The 21590-nt window shown below is 49.2% G+C and overlaps 2 protein-coding genes across 6 annotated transcripts in view; one reads left to right on the top strand and one right to left on the bottom strand.

Annotated features, from left to right (window-relative positions):
- Positions 1-2914, bottom strand: part of iqch (IQ motif containing H) — a 303610-nt gene extending 300696 nt beyond the window's left edge. For 2 of the 4 annotated variants that reach the window (XM_072470433.1, XM_072470434.1), the window contains exon 1: positions 2445-2628. In XM_072470433.1, the coding sequence (XP_072326534.1) occupies positions 2445-2498 (54 nt within the window). In that variant the 5' untranslated portion in view covers positions 2499-2628. Of the gene's footprint in view, positions 1-2444; positions 2629-2842 lie in introns of those variants that run through there. The other 2 variants (XM_072470436.1, XM_072470435.1) reach the window with 2 other exon arrangements.
- Positions 2915-2929: 15 nt separating this feature from the next.
- The window catches only part of aagab (alpha and gamma adaptin binding protein), a 67630-nt gene continuing 48969 nt past the window's right edge, over positions 2930-21590 (top strand). For both annotated transcript variants that reach the window (XM_072470442.1, XM_072470440.1), the window contains exon 1: positions 2930-3086. In XM_072470442.1, the coding sequence (XP_072326543.1) occupies positions 3020-3086 (67 nt within the window). In that variant the 5' untranslated portion in view covers positions 2930-3019. The remainder of the gene's footprint in view (positions 3087-21590) is intronic.

Below are 21590 nucleotides of genomic sequence, written 5' to 3'. Positions count from 1 at the left end.
CCTCTGGTGCACACACAGTAAAGTCTACTGACACCATAGAAAGGTACAGAAAGAGGCCATACATCCCATCATGCTTGTACTCTTTAGTAGTTATCCAATTAGTTCCAATCATCCTCTCTCAAGTATTTATCCCGTTCCCTTTTGAAGACTATTACTGAATAGGATTAGATGGGGTTCAGTGGGTAGTGCCCTTGCCTCTAAGTCAGAAGGTTGTATCCTGGAGCAGGACCTGAACCCAAAAATGTCCAGAGCAGAGCAAAGGAGTGCAGCATTGTCAGAGGTGCAGTGTTTCAGCTGAAATGTCAAAGTGGTTTGACCTAAGGTGGATGTAAAAGGTCTCTTGGCAGGGTAGCACGGTGGCACAATGGGTTACCCCTGCTACCTCACGGCGCCGAGGTCCCAGATTCGATCCCGGCTCTGTTTGTGTGGAGTTTGTACATTCTCCCTGTGTTTGCGGGGGTTTTGCCCCCACAACCCAAAGATGTGCAGGATAGGTGGATTGAACACGCTAAATTGCCCCTTAATTGGAAAAATATGAATTGGGTACACTAAATTTAAAAAAAGAAAAAATGAAAAGGTCCTTTGGCAGTACTTCACAGAGCAGTAGAACCTCCAGAGCCTAGCACCCTGTCCTGTCCCTCTGCCTAACGGGGGGGGGGGGGCAGGTGAATCCAATTCCCCAATTGTGCCAGTCACCATTGCCTCCGCTGGCAGATAGGGCAGCACCGAGCTCCGCTGGCAGGCAGTGCAGGACTGAGCTCTGCTGGCAGGCAGCGCAGCACTGACTCCGCTGGCAGGCAGGGCAGCACTGAGCTCTGTTGGCAGGCAGGGTAGGACTGAGCTCTGCTGGCAGGCAGGGCAGCACTGCCTCCGCTGGCAGGCAGGGCAGCACTGAGCTCTGCTGGCAGGAAGGGTAGGACTGAGCTCTGCTGGCAGGCAGGGCAGGACTGAGCTCTGCTGGCAGGCAGGGCAGGACTGAGCTTTGCTGGCAGGCAGGGTGGCACTGAGCTCTGCTGGCAGGCAGGGCAGGACTGAGCTGGCAGGCAGGGCAGGACCGAGCTCTGCTGGCAGGCAGGGCAGGACTGAGCTGGCAGGCAGGGCAGGACCGAGCTCTGCTGGCAGGCAGGGCAGGACCGAGTTGGCAGGCAGGGCAGGACCGAGCTCTGCTGACAGGCAGGGCGGGACCGGGCTCTGCTGACAGGCAGGGCGGGACCAGGCTCTGCTGGCAGGCAGGGCAGGACTGAGCTCTGCTGGCAGGCAGGGCAGGACTGAGCTCTGCTGGCAGGGCAGGACTGAGCTCTGCTGGCAGACAGGGCAGGACTGAGCTCTGCTGGCAGACAGGGCAGGACTGAGCTCTGCTGGCAGACAGGGCAGGACTGAGCTGGCAGGCAGGGCAGGACTGAGCTCTGCTGGCAGGCAGGGCAGGACTGAGCTCTGCTGGCAGGCAGGGCAGGACTGAGCTCTGCTGGCAGACAGGGCAGGACTAAGGTCTGCTGGCTGACAGGGCAGGACTGAGCTCTGCTGGCAGACAGGGCAGGACTAAGGTCTGCTGGCAGACAGGACAGGACTGAGCTCTGCTGGCAGACAGGGCAGGACTGAGCTCTGCTGGCAGACAGGGCAGGACTGAGCTCTGCTGGCAGGCAGGGCAGGACTGAGCTGGCAGGCAGGGCAGGACTGAGCTGGCAGGCAGGGCAGGACTGAGCTGGCAGGCAGGGCAGGACTGAGCTGGCAAGCAGGGCGGGACTGAGCTCTGCTGGCAGACAGGGCGGGACTGAGCTCTGCTGGCAGGCAGGGCGGGACTGAGCTCTGCTGGCAGGCAGGGCGGGACTGAGCTCTGCTGGCAGGCAGGGCGGGACTGAGCTCTGCTGGCAGGCAGGGCAGGACTGAGCTCTGCTGGCAGGCAGGGTGGGACTGAGCTGGCAGGCAGGCAGGGCAGGACTGAGCTCTGCTGGCAGACAGGGCAGGACTGAGCTCTGCTGGCAGGCAGGGCGGGACTGAACTCTGCTGGCAGACAGGGCAGGACTGAGCTCTGCTGGCAGACAGGGCAGGACTGAGCTCTGCTGGCAGACAGGGTGGGACTGAGCTCTGCTGGCAGGCAGGGTGGGACTGAGCTCTGCTGGCAGACAGGGTGGGACTGAGCTCTGCTGGCAGACAGGGTGGGACTGAGCTCTGCTGGCAGGCAGGGCAGGACTGAGCTCTGCTGGCAGACAGGGCAGGACTGAGCTCTGCTGGCAGACAGGGTGGGACTGAGCTCTGCTGGCAGGCAGGGTGGGACTGAGCTCTGCTGGCAGGCAGGGCAGGACTGAGCTCTGCTGGCAGGCAGGGCAGGACTGAGCTCTGCTGGCAGGCAGGGCAGGACTGAGCTGACAGACAGGGCGGCACTGCCTCCGCTGGCAGGCACCCTGAGGCTCTGCCACGCGGGAAACGGCCACTCCTCCGTGTACCTTGACCAGGACGTGCCCCACATCAGGGTGGCTGCCGGCCACGGGCTCGGCCATGCTGCTGGGCGCTCAGCTCCTCACCATCTCCGCTTGTTGTCATCCTCCGGGTTCCCATAGCAACGCCGCACGGGCCCTACCACTCGGGGAGAAGGGGGGGGGGGACGTCAGGAACCCAGGCAGTCAGCAAAGAGTTACGTCGGTCTGATGGCCATATGTACCCAGGCGCTGATGTGAAGATGGATTTTGATCCGCGCAAACAATTGAGGTGGCTGTTTATTTCGTTGTTGCTCCGCAGACAGGGCGTGTTCTAAATGGGACACCCCTGCTCTTGGGGGGGTGGTACATTCCGGCCTCTGCCGGCTCCTGGGGCGACAATTAACGACTGGAGTTTCAGAACAAACCATTTGCCAGCCGCCGGCGGGCGGGGGACAGGGCCCGCTTCAGTCGCTCCGCAGTGGCCGCCAACGTTTGTGTCATCGGCGGAGAGGGGCCTAGTGCGCGCAGCCAGGCGGCGCTGACTCCCCCCCCCGGCCGTTGCTAGGGTGAGAGGTCAGAGGTGAGCGGAGGGCCCGGCCGCGATGGAGGTTCCCAGCGTTTTGCTCGTCAGCTGCTGCCCGGCGTTCGTGGAGGAGGCGCTGGTCCGAGGTGAGGATATGTAACCCCCCCACCCACCCTACACCAGGGCTCGGCTGCTGTGCGGACCCGGCCTCTGCGGCGCAGCCGCTGTCTCCCCCCGCCCCCCCTCGGATTGGCAGGCGGCCGCCGCCTCCAGGAGGAGAAGGCCCGGCGGCTCCCTCCCCCACACTGCCGCACTGTCAGAGGGTCAGTACTGAGGGAGTGCTGCACTGTCAGAGGGTCAGTACTGAGGGAGTGCTGCACTGTCAGAGGGTCAGTACTGAGGGAGTGCCGCACTGTCAGAGGGTCAGTACTGAGGGAGTGCTACACTGTCAGAGGGTCAGTACTGAGGGAGTGCTGCACTGTCAGAGGGTCAGTACTGAGGGAGTGCTACACTGTCAGAGGGTCAGTACTGAGGGATGCCGCACTGTCAGACGGTCAGTACTGAGACAGTGCTGCACTGTCAGACGGTCAGTACTGAGGGAGTGCTGCACTGTCAGAGGGTCAGTACTGAGGGAGTGCCGCACTGTCAGGGGGTCAGTACTGAGGGAGCGCTGCACTGTCAGAGGGTCAGTACTGAGGGAGTGCCGCACTGTCAGAGGGTCAGTACTGAGGGAGTGCCGCACTGTCAGAGGGTCAGTACTGAGGGAGCGCTGCACTGTCAGACGGTCAGTACTGAGGGAGCGCTGCACTGTCAGAGGGTCAGTACTGAGGGAGTGCTGCACTGTCAGAGGGTCAGTACTGAGGGAGCGCTGCACTGTCAGACGGTCAGTACTGAGGGAGTGCTGCACTGTCAGAGGGTCAGTACTGAGGGAGTGCCGCACTGTCAGAGGGTCAGTACTGAGGGAGTGCCGCACTGTCAGAGGGTCAGTACTGAGGGAGCGCTGCACTGTCAGACGGTCAGTACTGAGGGAGCGCTGCACTGTCAGAGGGTCAGTACTGAGGGAGTGCCGCACTGTCAGAGGGTCAGTACTGAGGGAGTGCTGCACTGTCAGAGGGTCAGTACTGAGGGAGTGCCGCACTGTCAGAGGGTCAGTACTGAGGGAGTGCTGCACTGTCAGAGGGTCAGTACTGAGGGAGTGCTGCACTGTCAGAGGGTCAGTACTGAGGGAGAGCCGCACTGTCAGATGGTCAGTACTGAGGGAGAGCCGCACTGTCAGATGGTCAGTACTGAGGGAGTGCTGCATTGTCAGAGGATCAGTACTGAGGGAGTGCTGCACTGTCAGAGGGTCAGTGCTGAGGGAGTGCTGCACTGTCAGAGGGTCAGTGCTGAGGGAGTGCTGCTCTGTCAGAGGGTCAGTACTGAGGGAGTGCCGCACTGTCAGAGGGTCAGTACTGAGGGAGTGCCGCACTGTCAGAGGGTCAGTACTGAGGGAGAGCCGCACTGTCAGATGGTCAGTACTGAGGGAGAGCCGCACTGTCAGATGGTCAGTACTGAGGGAGTGCTGCATTGTCAGAGGATCGGTACTGAGGGAGTGCTGCACTGCCAGAGCGTCAGTACTGAGGGAGAGCCGCACTGCCAGAGCGTCAGTACTGAGGGAGAGCTGCACTGTCAGAGGGTCAGTGCTGAGGGAGTGCTGCTCTGTCAGAGGGTCAGTACTGAGGGAGTGCCGCACTGTCAGAGGGTCAGTACTGAGGGAGCGCTGCACTGTCATTGGGTCAGTACTGAGGGAGTCCAGCACTGTCAGAGGGTCAGTACTGAGAACAAGAACAAAAAAATGTACAGCACAGGAACAGGCCCTTCGGCTGTCCAAGCCTGTGCTGACCATGCTGCCCGACTAAACTACAATCTTCTGCACTTCTTGGGTCCGTATCCCTCTATTCCCATCCTATTCATGTATTTGTCAAGATGCCCCTTAAATGCCACTATCGTCCCTGCTTCCACCACCTCCGGTAGTGAGTTCCAGGCACCCACTACCCTATGTATAAAAAACCTGCCTCGTACATCTACTCTAAACCTTGCCCCTCTCACCTTATACCTATGCCCCCGAGTAATTGACCCCTCTACCCTGGGGAAAAGCCTCTGACTATCCACTCTGTCTGTGCCCCTCAACCTCCTTTCCAGTGAAAACAAACCGAGTTTATTCAACCGCTCCTCATAGCTAATGCCGTCCATACCAGACAACATTCTGGTAAATCTCTTCTGCACCCTCTCTAAAGCCTCCACATCCTTCTGGTAGTGTGGCGACCAGAATTGAACACTATACTCCAAGTGTGGCCTAACTAAGGTTCTATACAGCTGCAACATGACTTGCCAATTCTTATACTCAATGCCCCGGCCAATGAAGGCAAGCATGCCGTATGCCTTCTTGACTACCTTCTCCACCTGTGTTGCCCCTTTCAGTGACCTGTGGACCTGTACACCTAGATCTCTCTGACTTTCAATACTCTTGAGGGTTCTACCATTCACTGTATATTCCCTTCCTGCATTAGACCTTCCAAAATGCATTACCTCACATTTGTCCGGATTAAACTCCATCTGCCATCTCTCCGCCCAAGTCTCCAAACAATCTAAATCCTGCTGTATCCTATGACAGTCCTCATCGCTATCCGCAATTCCACTAACCTTTGTGTCGTCTGCAAACTTACTAATCAGACCAGTTACATTTTCCTCCAAATCATTTATATATACTACAAACGGCAAAGGTCCCAGCACTGATCCCAGCGGAACACCACTGGTCACAGCCCTCCAATTAGAAAAGCATCCTTCCATTGCTACTCTCTGCCTTCTATGACCTAGCCAGTTCTGTATCCACCTTGCCAGCTCACCCCTGATCCCGTGTGACTTCACCTTTTGTACTAGTCTACCGCGAGGGACCTTGTCAAAGGCCTTACTGAAGTCCATATGGACAACATCCACTGCCCTACCTGCATCAATCATCTTTGTGACCTCGAAAAACTCTATCAAGTTAGTGAGACACGACCTCCCCTTCACAAAACCAAGCTGCCTCTCACTAATACGTCCATTTGCTTCCAAATGGGAGTAGATCCTGTCTCGAAGAATTCTCTCCAGTAATTTCCCTACCACTGAAGTAAGGCTCACCGGCCTATGGTTCCCTGGTTATCCTTGCTACCCTTCTGAAACAAAGGAACAACATTGGCTATTCTCCAGTCCTCCGGGACATCACCTGAAGACAGTGAGGATCCAAAGATTTCTGTCAAGGCCTCAGCAATTTCCTCTCCAGCCTCCTTCAGTATTCTCGGGTAGATCCCATCAGGCCCTGGGGACTTATCTACCGTAATATTTTTTAAGACGCCTAACACCTCGTCTTTTTGGATCTCAATGTGACCCAGGCTATCTACACACCCTTCTCCAGACTCAACATCTACCAATTCCTTCTCTTTAGTGAATACTGATGCAAAGTATTCATTTAGTACCTCGCCCATTTCCTCTGGCTCCACACATAGATTCCCTTGCCTATCCTTCAGTGGGCCAACCCTTTCCCTGGCTACCCTCTTGCTTTTTATGTACGTGTAAAAAGCCTTGGGATTTTCCTTAACCCTATTTGTCAATGACGTTTCGTGACCCCTTCTAGCCCCCCTGACTCCTTTCTTAAGTCCCTTCCTACTTTCCTTATAGTCCACACAGGCTTTGTCTGTTCCCAGCCTTTCAGCCCTGACAAATGCCTCCTTTTTCTTTTTGACGACGCCTACAATATCTCTTGTTATCCAAGATTCCCGAAAATTGCCGTATTTATCCTTCTTCCTCACAGGAACATGCCGGTCCTGAATTCCTTTCAACTGACACTTGAAAGCCTCCCACATGTCAGATGTTGATTTGCCCTCAAACATCCGCCCTCAATCTAGGTTCTTCAGTTCCTGCCTAATATTGTTATAATTAGCCTTCCCCCAATTTAGCACATTCACCCTAGGATCACTCTTATCCTTGTCCACCAGCACTTTAAAACTTACTGAATTGTGGTCACTGTTCCCAAAATGCTCCCCTACTGAAACTTCTACCACCTGGTCGGGCTCATTCCCCAATACCAGGTTCAGTACCGCCCATTCCCTATTTGGACTGTGTACATATTGTTTTAAGAAGCCCTCCTGGATGCTCCTTACAAACTCCGCCCCGTCTAAGCCCCTGGCACTAAGTGAGTCCCAGTCAATATTGGGGAAGTTGAAGTCTCCCATCACCACAACCCTGTTGTTTTTACTCTTTTCCAAAATCTGTCTACCTATCTGCTCCTCTATCTCCCGCTGGCTGTTGGGAGGCCTGTAGTATACCCCCAACATTGTGACTGCACCCTTCTTATTCCTGATCTCTACCCATTTTTGCCTCACTGTCCTCTGAGGTGTCCTCCCGTAGTACAGCTGTGATATCCTCCCTAACCAGTAGCGCAACTTCGCCTCCCCTTTTACATCCCCCTCTATCCCGCCTGAAACCTCTAAATCCTGGAAAGTTTAGCTGCCAATCCTGCCCTTCCCTCAACCAGGTCTCTGTAATGGCCACAACATCATAGTTCCAAGTACTAATCCAAGCTCTAAGTTCATCTGCTTTCCCCGTAATACTTCTTGCACTAAAACATATGCACCTCAGGCCACCAGACCCGCTGTGTTCAGCAACTTCTCCCTGCCTGCTCTGCCTCAGAGCCACACTGTCCCTATTCCTCCCTCAATGCTCTCACCTTCTGACCTATTGCTCCCGTGCCCACCCCCCTGCCATACTAGTTTAAACCCTCCCGTGTGACACTAGCAAACCTCGCGGCCAGGATATTTATGCCCCTCCAGTTTAGATGCCACCCGTCCTTCTTATATAGGTCACACCTGCCCCGGAAGAGCTCCCAGTGGTCCAGATAACGGAAACCCTCCCTCCTACACCAGCTGTTTAGCCACGTGTTTAGCTGCTCTATCTTCCTATTTCTAGCCTCACTGTCACGTGGCACAGGGAGTAATCCCGAGATTACAACCCTAGAGGTCCTGTCTTTTAACTTTCTGCCTAGCCCCCTGAACTCCTGCTGCAGGACCTCATGCCCCTTCATGCCTATGTCGTTAGTACCAATATGTACAACGACCTCTGCCTGTTTGCCCTCCCCCTTCAGGATGCCTTCTACCCGTTCGGAGACATCCTGGTCCCTGGCACCAGGGAGGCAACATACCATCCTGGAGTCTCTTTCACGTCCACAGAAGCGCCTATCTGTGCCCCTGACTATAGAGTCCCCTATTACTATTGCTCTTCTGCGCTTTGACCCTCCCTTCTGAACATCAGAGCCAGCTGTGGTGCCACTGCTCTGGCTGCTGCTGTTTTCCCCTGATAGGCTATTTCCCCTCCCCCCCCCCCCCCCCCCGACAGTATCCAAAGAGGTATACCTGTTCGAGAGGGGGACAACCACAGGGGATTCCTGCACTGACTGCCTGCCCTTTCTGGTGGTCACCCATTTCTCTGCCTGCACCTTGGGTGTGACCACATTTATATAACTGCTATCTATGACACTTTCCGCCACCTGCATGCTCCTAAGTGCATCCAATTGCTGCTCTAACCGAACTATGCGGTCTGTGAGGAGCTCCAGTAGGGTGCCATTTCTGCAGATGAAGTAATCCGGGACGCTGGAAGCCTCCCTTACCTGCCACATCTCACAGTCTGAGCACTGCACCCCTCTAACTGACATTGCATCAATTAATTAGTAAATTAAAGTTAAGAGTTTTAAAAAAAGTTTTTAAAGTTACTGTTAACTATCTGTTTCCAAGCACTAGATTTCTACTATAAATGTGAAAGCTAAATATAGTACTCTCCGATCTCTGGCTTAGATACCCCTCTAAATTATAATTAAGTAATTATGCTTAATTAGTTACCAATGCTTAATTTTTTTAATTTAGTGTAGATTCCCAACCAGCCACTCAGGTCACAGCTTTTCTGTGATGTCACTTCAGTTTCCCCCACACACACACAATTTGAAAAGGTAATAAAAGGGAGTGCTGCATTGTCAGAGGGTCAGTCAGTACTGAGGGAGTGCCGCACTGTCAGAGGGTCTGTACTGAGGGAGTGCCGCACTGTCAGAGGGTCAGTTAGTACTGAGAGAGTGCCGCACTGTCAGAGGGTCAGTCAGTATTGTGGCAGTGCCGCACTGTCAGGGTCAGTACTGTGGGAGGGCTGCACTGTCAGGGTCAGTACCGAGGGAGTGCTGCACTGTCCAGAGGGTCAGTACCGAGGGAGTGCTGCACTGTCAGAGGGTCAGTACCGAGGGAGTGCTGCACTGTCCAGAGGGTCAGCACTGAGGGAGTGCCGCCTGGTCAGAGGGTCAGTACTGAGGGAGTGCCGCACTGCCAGAGGGTCAGTACTGAGGGAGTGCCGCACTGTCACAGGGTCAGTACTGAGGGAGTGCCGCCTGGTCAGAGGGTCAGTACTGAGGTAGTGCTGCACTGTCGGGGTCAGTGCTGAGGAAGCACTGTACTGTCAGAGGGTCAGTACTGAGGGAGTGCTGCACTGTCAGAGGGTCAGTACTGAGGGAGTGCTGCACTGTCTGAAGTGCTTTCCGACTGACCATCTGTAAGGCGGATGTGAAAGATCCAATGGGTGTCCGATGAGCAGCGGAGTTATGTCCAGTGTCATCGGAGCTATCGTAACTAGCAGGGGTGATGGGGGTGAACAGGTCCGAGTTCAGATGTGAGAAACAGAATTTAGGATGCTCCCAAATTTATAGAAGGTAGAATGTGGGAGGCTGGCTAGGACATCTTTGAGAAAGGTCGAGAGTTGAGATGAGGTTTTCAGCTGTAGATGAGCTGAAGCAGGGGCAAAGTTGAGCCATGTTATGGATGTAGAAATAAGTGTCTTTAGTGATGACACGGATATGTGGTTGGTAGCTCCTCTCGGTGCCAAATATGACACCAACATTGCAATCTGTCTGGCCAGAGAAAGGGATGGAGTGATTGACTAGCGAACTGATTTAGCTAGTTTAGAACATAGTTAGTTACTTTAGAGGGGCTGGTTTAGCACAGTGGGCTAAATAGCTGGCTTGCAATGCAGAACAAGGTCAGCAGCGCGGGTTCAATTCCCGTACTGGCCTCCCCGAACAGGTGCTGAAATGTGGCGACTAGGGGCTTTTCACAGTAACTTCATTGAAGTCTACTTGTGACAAGCTATTATTATTAACAGTTTGTGGTAGGGACAGAAGACAATAGCTTTGGTCTTCCATATATTTAATTGGAGGTAGTTTCATATTGAGTCCTGGATGTCAAACAGTCTGACAATTTAGAGACAGTGGAGGTGGCAAGGGAGATGGTAGTGAGGTAGAACTGGCATTGTCAACATATTGTGCCGTACCTATCTTGGCAGAGAAGCACTGGCTCTTCAAATTGGTAGTGTCTTTCATTTCTGAGCACTAATACCGTATGTCCTCAGGGAAAGAATGAATCAAAATAATAATAATGTTCCAGCTGAAGTATGCCACATTTATGTTTTAGGCTTTTCAATTCTCATTCATTGATTGAAAAAAATATCTGATGCACCTCACTTGAAAAGTAATCTGCAGTTACATGTGTTGGTGCAAATCTCACTCGTATTGCTTTCCAAAGTTTGTTTATGCATTTCAAGGTAAGTAGCGAAAGTGCTTTGGTGTATAATTTCAAAAAGAAGCTTTGGTCAAATGGTTGCCTCTGAAATGGCTGGTTCTGGGCTTTAGTCCCTCTCCAGAGACTTAAACATGGATTCCAAGTTGGCACTTTAGTGCAGCACAAATGGATTGCCAACCTTTGAATGAGAAGTTAAACTGAGGCCCCTTCAGCCCTCATATGACGCCGAAGACTCCACAACATATTCTTCCTTTTTTCAGGGAATATCTGCATTTAGGAACAAAGGCATACGGCATGCTTGCCTTCATTGGCCGGGGCATTGAGTATAAGAATTGGCAAGTCATGTTGCAGCTGTATAGAACCTTAGTTAGGCCACACTTGGAGTATAGTGTACAATTCTGGTCGCCACACTACCAGAAGGATGTGGAGACTTTAGAGAGGGCGCAGAAGAGATTTACCAGAATGTTTCCTGGTATGCAGGGCATTAGCTATGAGGAGCGGTTGAATAAACTCGGTTTGTTCTCACTGGAACGACGGAGGTTGAGTGGCGACCTGATAGAGGTCTACAAAATTATGGGGGGCATAGACAGAGTGGATAGTCAGAGGCTTTTCCCCAGGGTAGAGGGGTCAATTACTAGGAGGCATAGGTTTAAGGTGAGGGGCAAGGTTTAGAGTAGATGTACGAGGCAAGTTTTTTATACATAGGGTAGTGGGTGCCTGGAACTCGCTACCGGAGGAGGTGGTGGAAGCAGGGACGATAGTGACATTTAAGAGGCATCTTGACAAATACATGAATAGGATGGGAATTGAGGGATACGGACCCATGAAGTGTAGAAGATTGTAATTTAGTCGGGCAGCATGGTCGACACGGACTTGGAGGGCCGAAGGGCCTGTTCCTGTGCTGTACATTTCTTTGTTCTTTGAGGAGACCACACTCCCCAGTCTATCTCACAAATCCGCCTCCCATCCCTTGACTCTATCTACACCTCCCGCTGCCTTGAGAAATCGGGCAGCATAATCAAAGACCACTCCCACCCGGCTTACTCACTCTTCCAACTTCTTCCATCGGGCAGGAGATACAAAAGTCTGAGAACACGCACGAACAGATTCAAAAACAGCTTCCCTGCTGTTGCCAGACTGTTGCCAGGGCAGCACGGTAGCATTGTGGAGAGCACAATTGCTTCACAGCTCCAGGGTCCCAGGTTCGATTCCGGCTTGGGTCACTGTCTGTGTGGAGTCTGCACATCCTCCCAGTGTATGCATGGGTTTCCTCCGGGTGCTCCGGTTTCCTCCCACAGTCCAAAGACGTGCAGGTTAGATGGATTGGCCATGATAAGTTGCCCGTAGTGTCCAAAATTGCCCTTCGTGTTGGATGGGGTTACTGGGTTATGGGGATAGGGTGGAGGTGTTGACCTTGGGTAGGGTGCTCTTTCCAAGAGCCGGTGCAGACACGATGGGCCGAATGGCCTTCTGCACTGTAAATTCTATGATAAACAACCCTCCGATGCACTGATCTGATTAATACTACACTCCTGAATGCTTCACCCGATGCCCGTGTCGACGTATTTACATTGTGTTCTTTGTGCTGCCCTTTTGTGTATTTTGTTTTCGTGTACTAAATGATCTGTTTGAGACATTATTCGGCACGCAGAAAAATACTTTTCACTGTACGTTAGTACACGTGACATTAAACCAACCCAATCAAATTCATTTAGCCCCTCAAACGAGTTCCACTGTCATTCAATGAGATCATGGCTGATCTGTGACCTAACTATATGCTTGCCTTTCTCCCATTATCTTAAGGTCAGAAGAAGTCAGAGTAGGGGAGGCTATTCAACCCATCAAGCCTGCTCTGATCGACTTGGCAGCAATTTCTTTTATGTCCTTTTAAAAATTAATTTATGGAATGAGGGCGTCGCTGGTTAGGCCAGCATTCATTGCCCATCCCCAGTTGCCCATCAGAAGGTGATGGTGAGTTGCCTTCTTGAACTGCTGCAATCCTTGAGGTGCAGGTACACCCACTGTGCTGTTAGGGAGGGAGTTCCAGAATTTTTGCCCCAGCGCCAGTGAAGAAATGGCAATATATTTCCAAGTCAGGGTGGTGAATGACTTGGAAGGGAACCTTGGCCCATCGAGTCTGCTCTGCCATTCAATCATGGCTGATATTTCTCCCATCCCCATTCTCCCGCCTTCTCCCCATAACCCCAATCCTTTTATTTGCTGGTGTTGATTCTCCCTTATTTGCTGCTCTTGTCCTTCTAGGTGGTAGTGGTCGTGGGTTTGGAAGGTGCTATCTAAGGAACCTTGGTTTGTTACTGCAGTGCATCTTGTAGATGGTACACACAGTTCCAACTTTCATCGGTGCTGGAGGGTTTGAATGTTTGTGGAAGGAGGGGCAATCAAGCGGGCTTCTTTGTCCTGGATGATGTCGAGCTTCTTGAGTGTTGTTGGAGCTGCACACATCCAGGCAAGTAGAGAGTATTCCATTACACTCCTGACTTGTGCCTTGTAGATGGTGGACAGGCTTTGGGGGGGCTCAGGAGGTGAGTTACTCGCTATAGGATTCCTACTGTGATAACCACGGTATTAATGTGGCTAGTACAGTTCAGTTTCTAATCAACAGTAACCCCGAGGATGTTGATTGTGGGGGATTCAGCGATGGTAATGCCATTGAATGTCAAGGGGCGATGGTTAGATCCTCCCTTGTAGGAGATGGTCACTTCCTAGCACTTGTGTGGTGCGAATGTAACTTTCCACTTGTCAGCCCAAGCCTGCATATTGTCCAGGTTTTGCAGCATTTGGAAATAGACTGCTTCAATATCTGAGGTGTCACAAATAGTGCTGAACAGTGTGCAGTCATCCGCAAACATCCCTGTTTCTGGAAGGAAGGTCATTGATGAAGCAGCCGAAGATGGGTGGGCTGAGGACACTACCCTGAGGAACTCTGCAGTGATGTCCTGGAACTGACATGATTGACCTCCAACCACCATTACCATTTTCCTTTGTGCCAGGCGTGACTCCAACCAGCAGAGAGTTGGCCCGTGATTCCCATTGGCTCCAGTTTAGCTAGGGCTCCTTGATGCCATAATCAGTCAAATGCTGCCTTGATGTCAAGGGCAGCCTCTCTCACCTCACTTCTGGCATTCAGCTCTTTTGTCCAGGTGTGAACCAAGGCTCTAATGAGGTCAGGAGCTGAGTGACCCTGGCGGAACCCAAACTGAGTGTCCGTGAGCAGGTGAGCTGAGTAAGTGCCGCTTGATAGCACTGTTGATGACTCCTTCCGTCACTTTGCAGATGATGGAGAGTAGACTGATACGGCGGTAATTGGCTGGGTTGGATTTGTCCTGTGTCTTGTGTACAGGACACACCTGGGCAATTTTCCACATTGCTGGGTAGATGCCAATGTTGTAGCTGTACTGGAACAGCTTGGCCAGGGGTCACAAGTCTTCAGTACTATTGTCGGAATATTGTCCAGGCCCATAGCCTTTGCAGTATCCAGTTCCTTCAGCCGTTTCTTGATGTCCCCCATGATCCTTGTTCCCTTATCAATCAAAAATGTATCTAACTCAGCCTTGTACATTTTCCACGGCCCTGTCTCCACTTTTCTCTCTGTGGAAAAGAATTCCTTTGAGAGAAGAAATCTCTCCTCTTCGCTGTCTTAAATAGATGAGACCCTATGCTGGATTCCCCCACAAAAGGAACCATCCTCTCAAGCCCCCTTGGAAGCTTATACGTTTGAAAAAGATCACCTTCCATTTTTCTAAACTCCAATGAGTATAGGCTCAACCTTTCCTCATGAGACAATATATTCATCTCAGAAATAAACCGAATTAACCTTCTCTGAACTGCTATCAATGCAAGTGTATCCTTCCTTAAATAATGAGACCGAAAGTGTACACCGTATTCTTGGTGTGGTCTCACCAATGTTGCCGCAAGACTTTCCGACTTTTATAATCTACCCCCCTTGTAATCAATAAAGACCAGCTTTCTCTTTGCCTTTTTTGAGTTACTTGCTATACCTGGATGTTAACTTTTTGTAATTCATGTGCAAGGATATCCAGGTTCCATGTACTGCAGCATTCTGCGGTCTCTCTCAATTTAAATAATCTTGTTGTATCAGTAGGGCAGCACGGCGGCACAGTGGTTAGCACCGCCGAGATCCCAGGTTGGATCCCGGCTCCGGGGCTCTGTCCGTGTAGAGTTTACACATTCTCCTGTGACTGTGTGGGTTTCGCCCCCGTAACCCAAAGATGTGCAGGGTAGGTGAATTGGCCACCCTAATTTGCCCTTTAATTGGGGGGAAAAAAAGAATTGGAGACTCCAAATCTATCTAGGAAAGAAAAAATTGTTGTATCTGTAAAACCTTAGATACTTTCGACCAGTTCGGTTTTACTGAGGGTGTCTTTATTAATGAGGAGAACAAACCACAAACACAAGTTCAAAATTCAACAATATTTATTTAACACAATTAGCCTTTATATTACCTGCAAAGTACTACAGGTACCAAAGATCAGTGTAAAGGTGGCTTGGTAGGGCGATGGGTCTGATCACTGGAGTTCCTCTGGTCCGGCTTCACAAAGGTGGTTCTTGCTAGCAGTCCCTTCCCTTACCCTTCCCTCCTCTCTGGTGCATATCAATCAGATCGATTATCTCTTGGCCGATTAACAGGGCAGGTCCGGACATGTCCTGGCAACCTGTCTGACCTCTAGTGTTTTCGAACTTGGCCAGTCCGAATTCCCATGAGGCTGTGCTGGAGCGACTGTGGTTTGTTTTAAAGTGCCCAATTCTTTCATTTAAAATGGTTAATTTCAATTGGGCCTGAGCATTAGGCCCTGGTACACCATCACAATATTCTTCTTTTCTATTCCTTCTGACAAATTGGACACTCTCTCAAATCTTTTGCCTCTTCGCTTAACCTATTAATCCCTTAATGCCTTTAATTAATATCAATCTTAGTTTTAAAATTGACAATTGACTCAACAATCTGGGCAGCACAGCAGCACAGTGGTTAGCACTGTTGCTTCACAGAGCCTGGAGCTAGGTTCCATTCCCGGCTTGGGTGACTGTCTGTGCGGAGTCTGCACGTTCTCCCCGTGTCTGCGTGGGTTTCCTCGGGTGCTTCAGTTTCCTCCCACAAGTCCCAAAAGTGCTTGTTAGATGAATTGGACAGTCTGAATTCTCCCTCCTTGTACCCCAACAGGTGCCGGAGTGTGGCGACTAGGTGATTTTCACAGTAACTTAATTGCAGTAATGTAAGCCTACTTGTGACACCAATAAAGATTATTATTATAATTGGTATTTGTAGATGAGTTCCAAACATCTACCACACTTTGTGTATGGAAGTGTTTCCTGAAAGGTCTGGCCAATTTGTAGACTATCTACCTTGGTCCTAGACTCCTTAACCAGCCAAAATAGTTTTTTCTCTATCTACCCTATTTGTTTCCCTTAATATTTTGAACACTTTGGCCAAAATCACCCCATACCTTTTAAATTCCAGGAATAAACCCCTTTTGTGTAAGTTTGTGTAACTTACAGCTTGGCATCCAGGTATTGTTCTGGTAAATATACACTGCACTCCCACTGAGGCTGATATATCCCTCCTAAATGTGGCACACAGATTTATACTTTTTCACCTCCTCTAAATGATGCTCATTTGGAGAACTGGTGCAGACATGATTGGCCAAATATCCTCCTGTGCCGTAACAATTCTGTGATGGTGTAAGTGCAGCCTCAGTATGTCCTATTATACTGACGTCAGCTGTAACAAAGCTGTTGTAGCCGTGTAAGATTTATTGCTGATCCTGTAACTTTTTCTTATTAAAATCAATGGTTTATAGTAAATCAGTTCATCCCATTACAAAACCTGCACAGGGTAAAATCAGTCAACTTTAATTCCCAATAGCGTGGTTTATACATGAGGGCTGTTTTCTGGAGTTCTCAGCTAATGTCTTCTGCTGATTTTTATTGTCAAACAAAGGTCAGCATTGGCAAAATTAATGGCAAGTTGGCGTTGGTTCAGTGCTGACATTGGTCTTGACGAATATTGGTATAAATTGGAGGCGGGGTTACATTTCCGTTTCATCCGACTACTTGAAATCCCGTTTCTTCCTCTTCAGATGTTCCGTAGCCTGCCTTTGTCCAATCAGAGTGGGTGTCATCTGCTGTACACCCATGTCTCTGAGCAATAACTTATTGTCTCTCTGTGGAACATTGTCAAGTGATGGTCAGCATTCTCACCTTTAAAAACTGTCAGCTTTGAAAGCTGTAAAGCAAGATGGCACTGGAGCAACTGTCTGCGGGCTCTCCCAAACAGATCCTCTCTTTAGTCGTGTGGAAGAAAGGGACTGTAATTGGGAAAGTAGTGATCACAGACCCTGCCCCCACCTGTAAGCTTGTGAGGAAATGGCTGGCGACCAACTGAAAGCTCGTCATGCGGCAAGTCACTGGTGCAGGCCTCTTCAGTGGAGGGAATTAAAGAATTTGGTCGCCACTATCAGATTTGTACTTTATTTTGGAAAGGCTTGTCAAGATTTAGTCAAACTAAAACTGACTTGCGCCCACCAGAAAATAATTGCACTTGTGAAATGATTCACTTTGAGTACAGGAATGGCATCTCAACCTACTGCAGCATTATCTTGCAATGTTGCATTTTGTATTATGTTTAACCAGAGACAAAACTCTGCATTTCAAATACTTGCAGCAAATTATTGTGTTTGGTATTAGTGGAGTTGATGACATTAGCTCATCTTTTGTGTGTTCAGCATTAGTCTCCGTACCAATGAAAACTGACCTCATGGAAAAATGCAGTAATTTATTATGGAAACCTAAAACTTTTCCAGCGTGTCATTTTATTCAGCCATGGAAATGCTTGTGTTGCAAGAAGAAACTTTTAATTCCACTCTTTATAGTAAAACACGCCAGTGTTGCTGGTGATGAGTGACAGATTGCAATAATGAAGCAAAACTGGGTTTGATCAAAGATGAAATGCAGGAGTATTTTTGTAATTTAGGCCCATCCAAGTGAAACATGATTGGTGTTATTTTGTTTTTATTTTAAATGTGTTGCAGGACTTGGCTTGGTCTGCGAATGCGAGTCAGGCCAGACAGTCAGTCTTATGTAAATGTTGGGCTGTTTTTGTTTCACCTAATTTGGTGTAGCTAGAGTTGACTTTTAAGTATAAAGCATTGATTGTCAGTTGGCTGTTGCAGAGCATTGTCAGTTAAGTTTATTTAGTGAATTAGTACCAGTGTCACATACGTTATGTTAGTATGCTGAAGAAAGAAAATCAAACATGGCTTTCTACACCTTACTGTTGTGCCAAAATGCCTTATGATTTTCTCTAATTCATAGAAGTTTTTATTTACATGGAGCAGAACATTTCCAAAGGCATCATATGTACACAAGCCATTTTGCACACAACAAAACCCAACAGACAGATTTAAGACCAATGACTACTTAAAGCACAGTGGTTAGCACTGTAGCTTCACAGCACCAGGGTCCCAGGTTCGATTCCCGGCTTGGGTCACTCTCTGCTGAGTCTGCACGCTCTCCCCGTGTCTGCGTGGGTTTCCTCCGGGTGCTCCGGTTTCCTCCCACAAGTCCCAAAAGACGTGCAGTTAGGTGAATTGGACATTCTGAATTCTCCCTCTGTGTACCTGAATTGGCGCAGGAATGTGGCGACTAGGGGCTTTTCACAGTAACTTCATTGCAGTGTTAATGTAAGCCTACTTGTGACAATAAAGATTATTATTATGTGTTAGCTAAGGCACGAGATGAGCTCTGAAGTCTTTTAAAAAAAAAAAAAAAAAAAATCTTCCTTAGAACATAGAACGTTACAGCGCAGTACAGGCCCTTTGGCCCTCGATGTTGCGCCGACCTGTGAAACCACTCTAAAGCCCATCTACACTATTCCCTTATTGTCCATATGTCTATCCAATGACCATTTGAATGCCCTTAGTGTTGGCGAGTCCACTACTGTTGCAGGCAGGGCATTCCACGCCCTTACTACTCTCTGAGTAAAGAACCTACCCCTGACATCTGTCCTATATCTATCTCCCCTCAATTTAAAGCTATGTCCCCTCATGCTAGACATCCTTGACCACCACAAGGTAGCAACAAGGTTTAACTTCTCATTCAAAGGACAACACTTCCTTAGCACTGGGAGTATCAATCTACATAATGTTACGGAACAATCTTTGACAAACAAGGAGTAGATGATGCAGCGGTGGCCATTACAAATTGATTCCAGTATAGTTGACTTTTGCTGGCGAATAGTTGATTCTTCGGTTCAAGTGTTCTGTGATTTTTTTTTAAAAGAGATATTTCAGGTCTTTTTTTCTAGCTGTGATCCTTTTTTTGCTGACTGGTTGACTTCCAGAGTCAGAGAGCAAGTTTTGAATGTTCCTGCGAAAGATGGTTATTTCCTTTCTGCGGGCACCTTCAGTGTGGAAGACTTTCACTGCTTCTCCTCACAGCACGCATGGCCAGACCAACAGGCAGCCTCTGGTAGGCTCTCTGCTAGCTTTTAACCCCCTCCTTTGTGTATTCCAAGAGGAAACGGGAATACCCAAATCGGTCTGGGCGATTACACCCAGGGTCTTCAAGCTGGGATGGTCCTTTGTCTTTGTCGGAGATGGTAATCAGTCTTTGGATGCTTTTAGAAGTACGTTGTCTGGAAACACAAGGAGGGTTTCCATTGTCCCCTTCGAGCCAGCACAGTGGTTAGCACTGTTGCTTCACAGCGTCAGGGTCCAAGGTTCGATTCCCAGCTTGGGTTACTGTCTGTGCAGAGTCTGCATGTTCTACCTGTGTCTGAGTGGGTTTCCTCCCACTAGTCCCGAAAGACGTGCTTGTTAAGTGAATTGGACATTCTGCATTCTCGCTCGGTGTACCCGAACAGGCGGCGGAATGTGTGACTAGGGGCTTTTCACAGTAATTTCATTGCAGCATTAATGTAAGCCTACTTGTGACAATAATAAGATTTTTAATTAAATACCCTGCAGCTGTTCCTGGCATTCTCAGCCATCTTCAGCGTTTGTGTCCATTTTAAAATACAAAACTCCAGTCTTTTTAAAGTTTAGCATTTCTGTGTATAATTCCATGGTTATTTTCTCCATCATGTACTCGCACCCAGGAATGGGATTTAGCCCACAACCTCCTGACTCCGAGGTCAGACATGAAGGTCAAATTGCTCCTAACTTCTCCGGTGATGAATCTAAGAGTCCAGTATTGCACAGCTCAATGGTGCTGTACAGCATCTTTGGAAGAACAAAAATTGTGACTATGCTTGTAGTATTTTCATAATTCAAGTGATCATGCCAGCGCTGTGCTGAAACACTAGCAACAGCACTGCAACGCAAACTCTCCTTTCAGGGGTTAGTGTGTATTCCTGGAGTGGAACAGTTGAACTGCTGTGGAGGTTGCATCATGGGTTAAACCACCCTACAGTGGTCACAGTGATTTGGTGATGAAATAATTTGAATGTGGCAGAAAGGTTTTGCAACACAGATTTGCATACTGGAAAGTGTGGTTGTCAGCATTTGAGTGTTTACACCAAGTGAATACACGGTAAACTTTCACTGTAAACAGCGATTTGGAAAAACATTTGGCCTACAAGACACACATTGTGCATTTGTTTTTCTGTGTAGTAAAATTTTAACATGAAAAAGATAATCAGATCAAAGACTTATAGGTGAGTTCAGTGCTAGTAGGCAATCCAATGTTTTTTTAAAATATATATAGAGAGCAAAAGAATAACTAGGAGAAGAGTAGGGACCAGATAAGGAATCAGTTTATTGACCTATTAGTCATGGGTACAGTTCTCAATGAATTCTTTGCCTTGGTCTTCTCCATGGAAAAGGATGACACAGGTGTAGACATCCGGGTGGAGGACTGTGAAATATTAGAGGCAGTTTAGAGAGACCGGTACTAACAGATTTAGCAGCCTTAAAAGTGGATAAATCCACAGGCCTGGATGATATGTATCCCAGGTTGTTGCGGGAGGCACGGGAGGAGATATCTGGGGCACTGGCAGTAATTTTTAAATCCTTTCTGGCCACAGGTGAGGTGTCAGAGGACTGCTAACATTCTACCAGGAAATTATAGACCAGTCAGTCTAACCTCGGTGGTGGGGAAGCTATTAGAGATATTCTGCCCCTCAAAATTCCATCTACAATTTGATAGACACAGATTAATCAGGAATAGTCAGCATGAATTTGCTACGGGAAGGTTATGTTTGATAAAGTCACATGTGAGAGGGGACCTAATAGTGGTGTATAATAAGTTTATAAGAAGGGGAATAGGTAGGATTCATAGAGAGGCACTTTTACCATTAGTAGAGGGATCAATATCCAGGGGACATAGATTTAAGATAAGAGGTAGAAAAGAAAGGGGAATTGAGGATAAACGTTTTAACCCAGAGGGTTGTGAGAATCTGGAACTCACTGGAACTGAAAGGGTGGTTGAGTCAGAAGTTCTTGTCACATTTAAGAAGCATTTAGATATTCACTTGCGCTGCCATTACCTCCAGGACTATGTACCAAGCGCTGGAAAATGGATTAGTGTCGTCACATCTTTGTTGACTGGCTTGGACATGATGGGCCAAATAGCCTCCTATGAATCTACTTCACAGAATCAGAGTTATAGAATTTACAGTGCAAAAGGAGGCCATTCGGCCCATGAAGTCTGCACCGGCCCTTGGAAAGCGCACCCTACTTAATTCCACTAACCTCACCTAACCTTTTGAACACTAAAGGGCAATTTAGCTTGACCAATCCACCTAACCTGCGCATCTTTGGACTGTGGGAGGAAACCGGAGCACACGGAGGAAACCCATGCAGACACGGGGAGAAAATTCCAACTCCCGCAGACAGTTACCTGAGGCCGGAATCAAACCCGGGGACCCTGGAGCTTTGAGTCAGTGAATCTGTTTATTGACCTATTAGACATGGGTACAGCAGTGCGAACCACTGTACTATCTCATGGATGCAGTCCAAATGTTTGGACTGGAGGACTTAATTGCTGACT

Source organism: Scyliorhinus torazame, chromosome 12 (assembly GCF_047496885.1).
Source record: "Scyliorhinus torazame isolate Kashiwa2021f chromosome 12, sScyTor2.1, whole genome shotgun sequence".
Taxonomy (NCBI): domain Eukaryota; kingdom Metazoa; phylum Chordata; class Chondrichthyes; order Carcharhiniformes; family Scyliorhinidae; genus Scyliorhinus; species Scyliorhinus torazame.
Note: the sequence above shows the minus strand (reverse complement) of the source record. Positions and strands in the feature narration are given on the sequence as shown.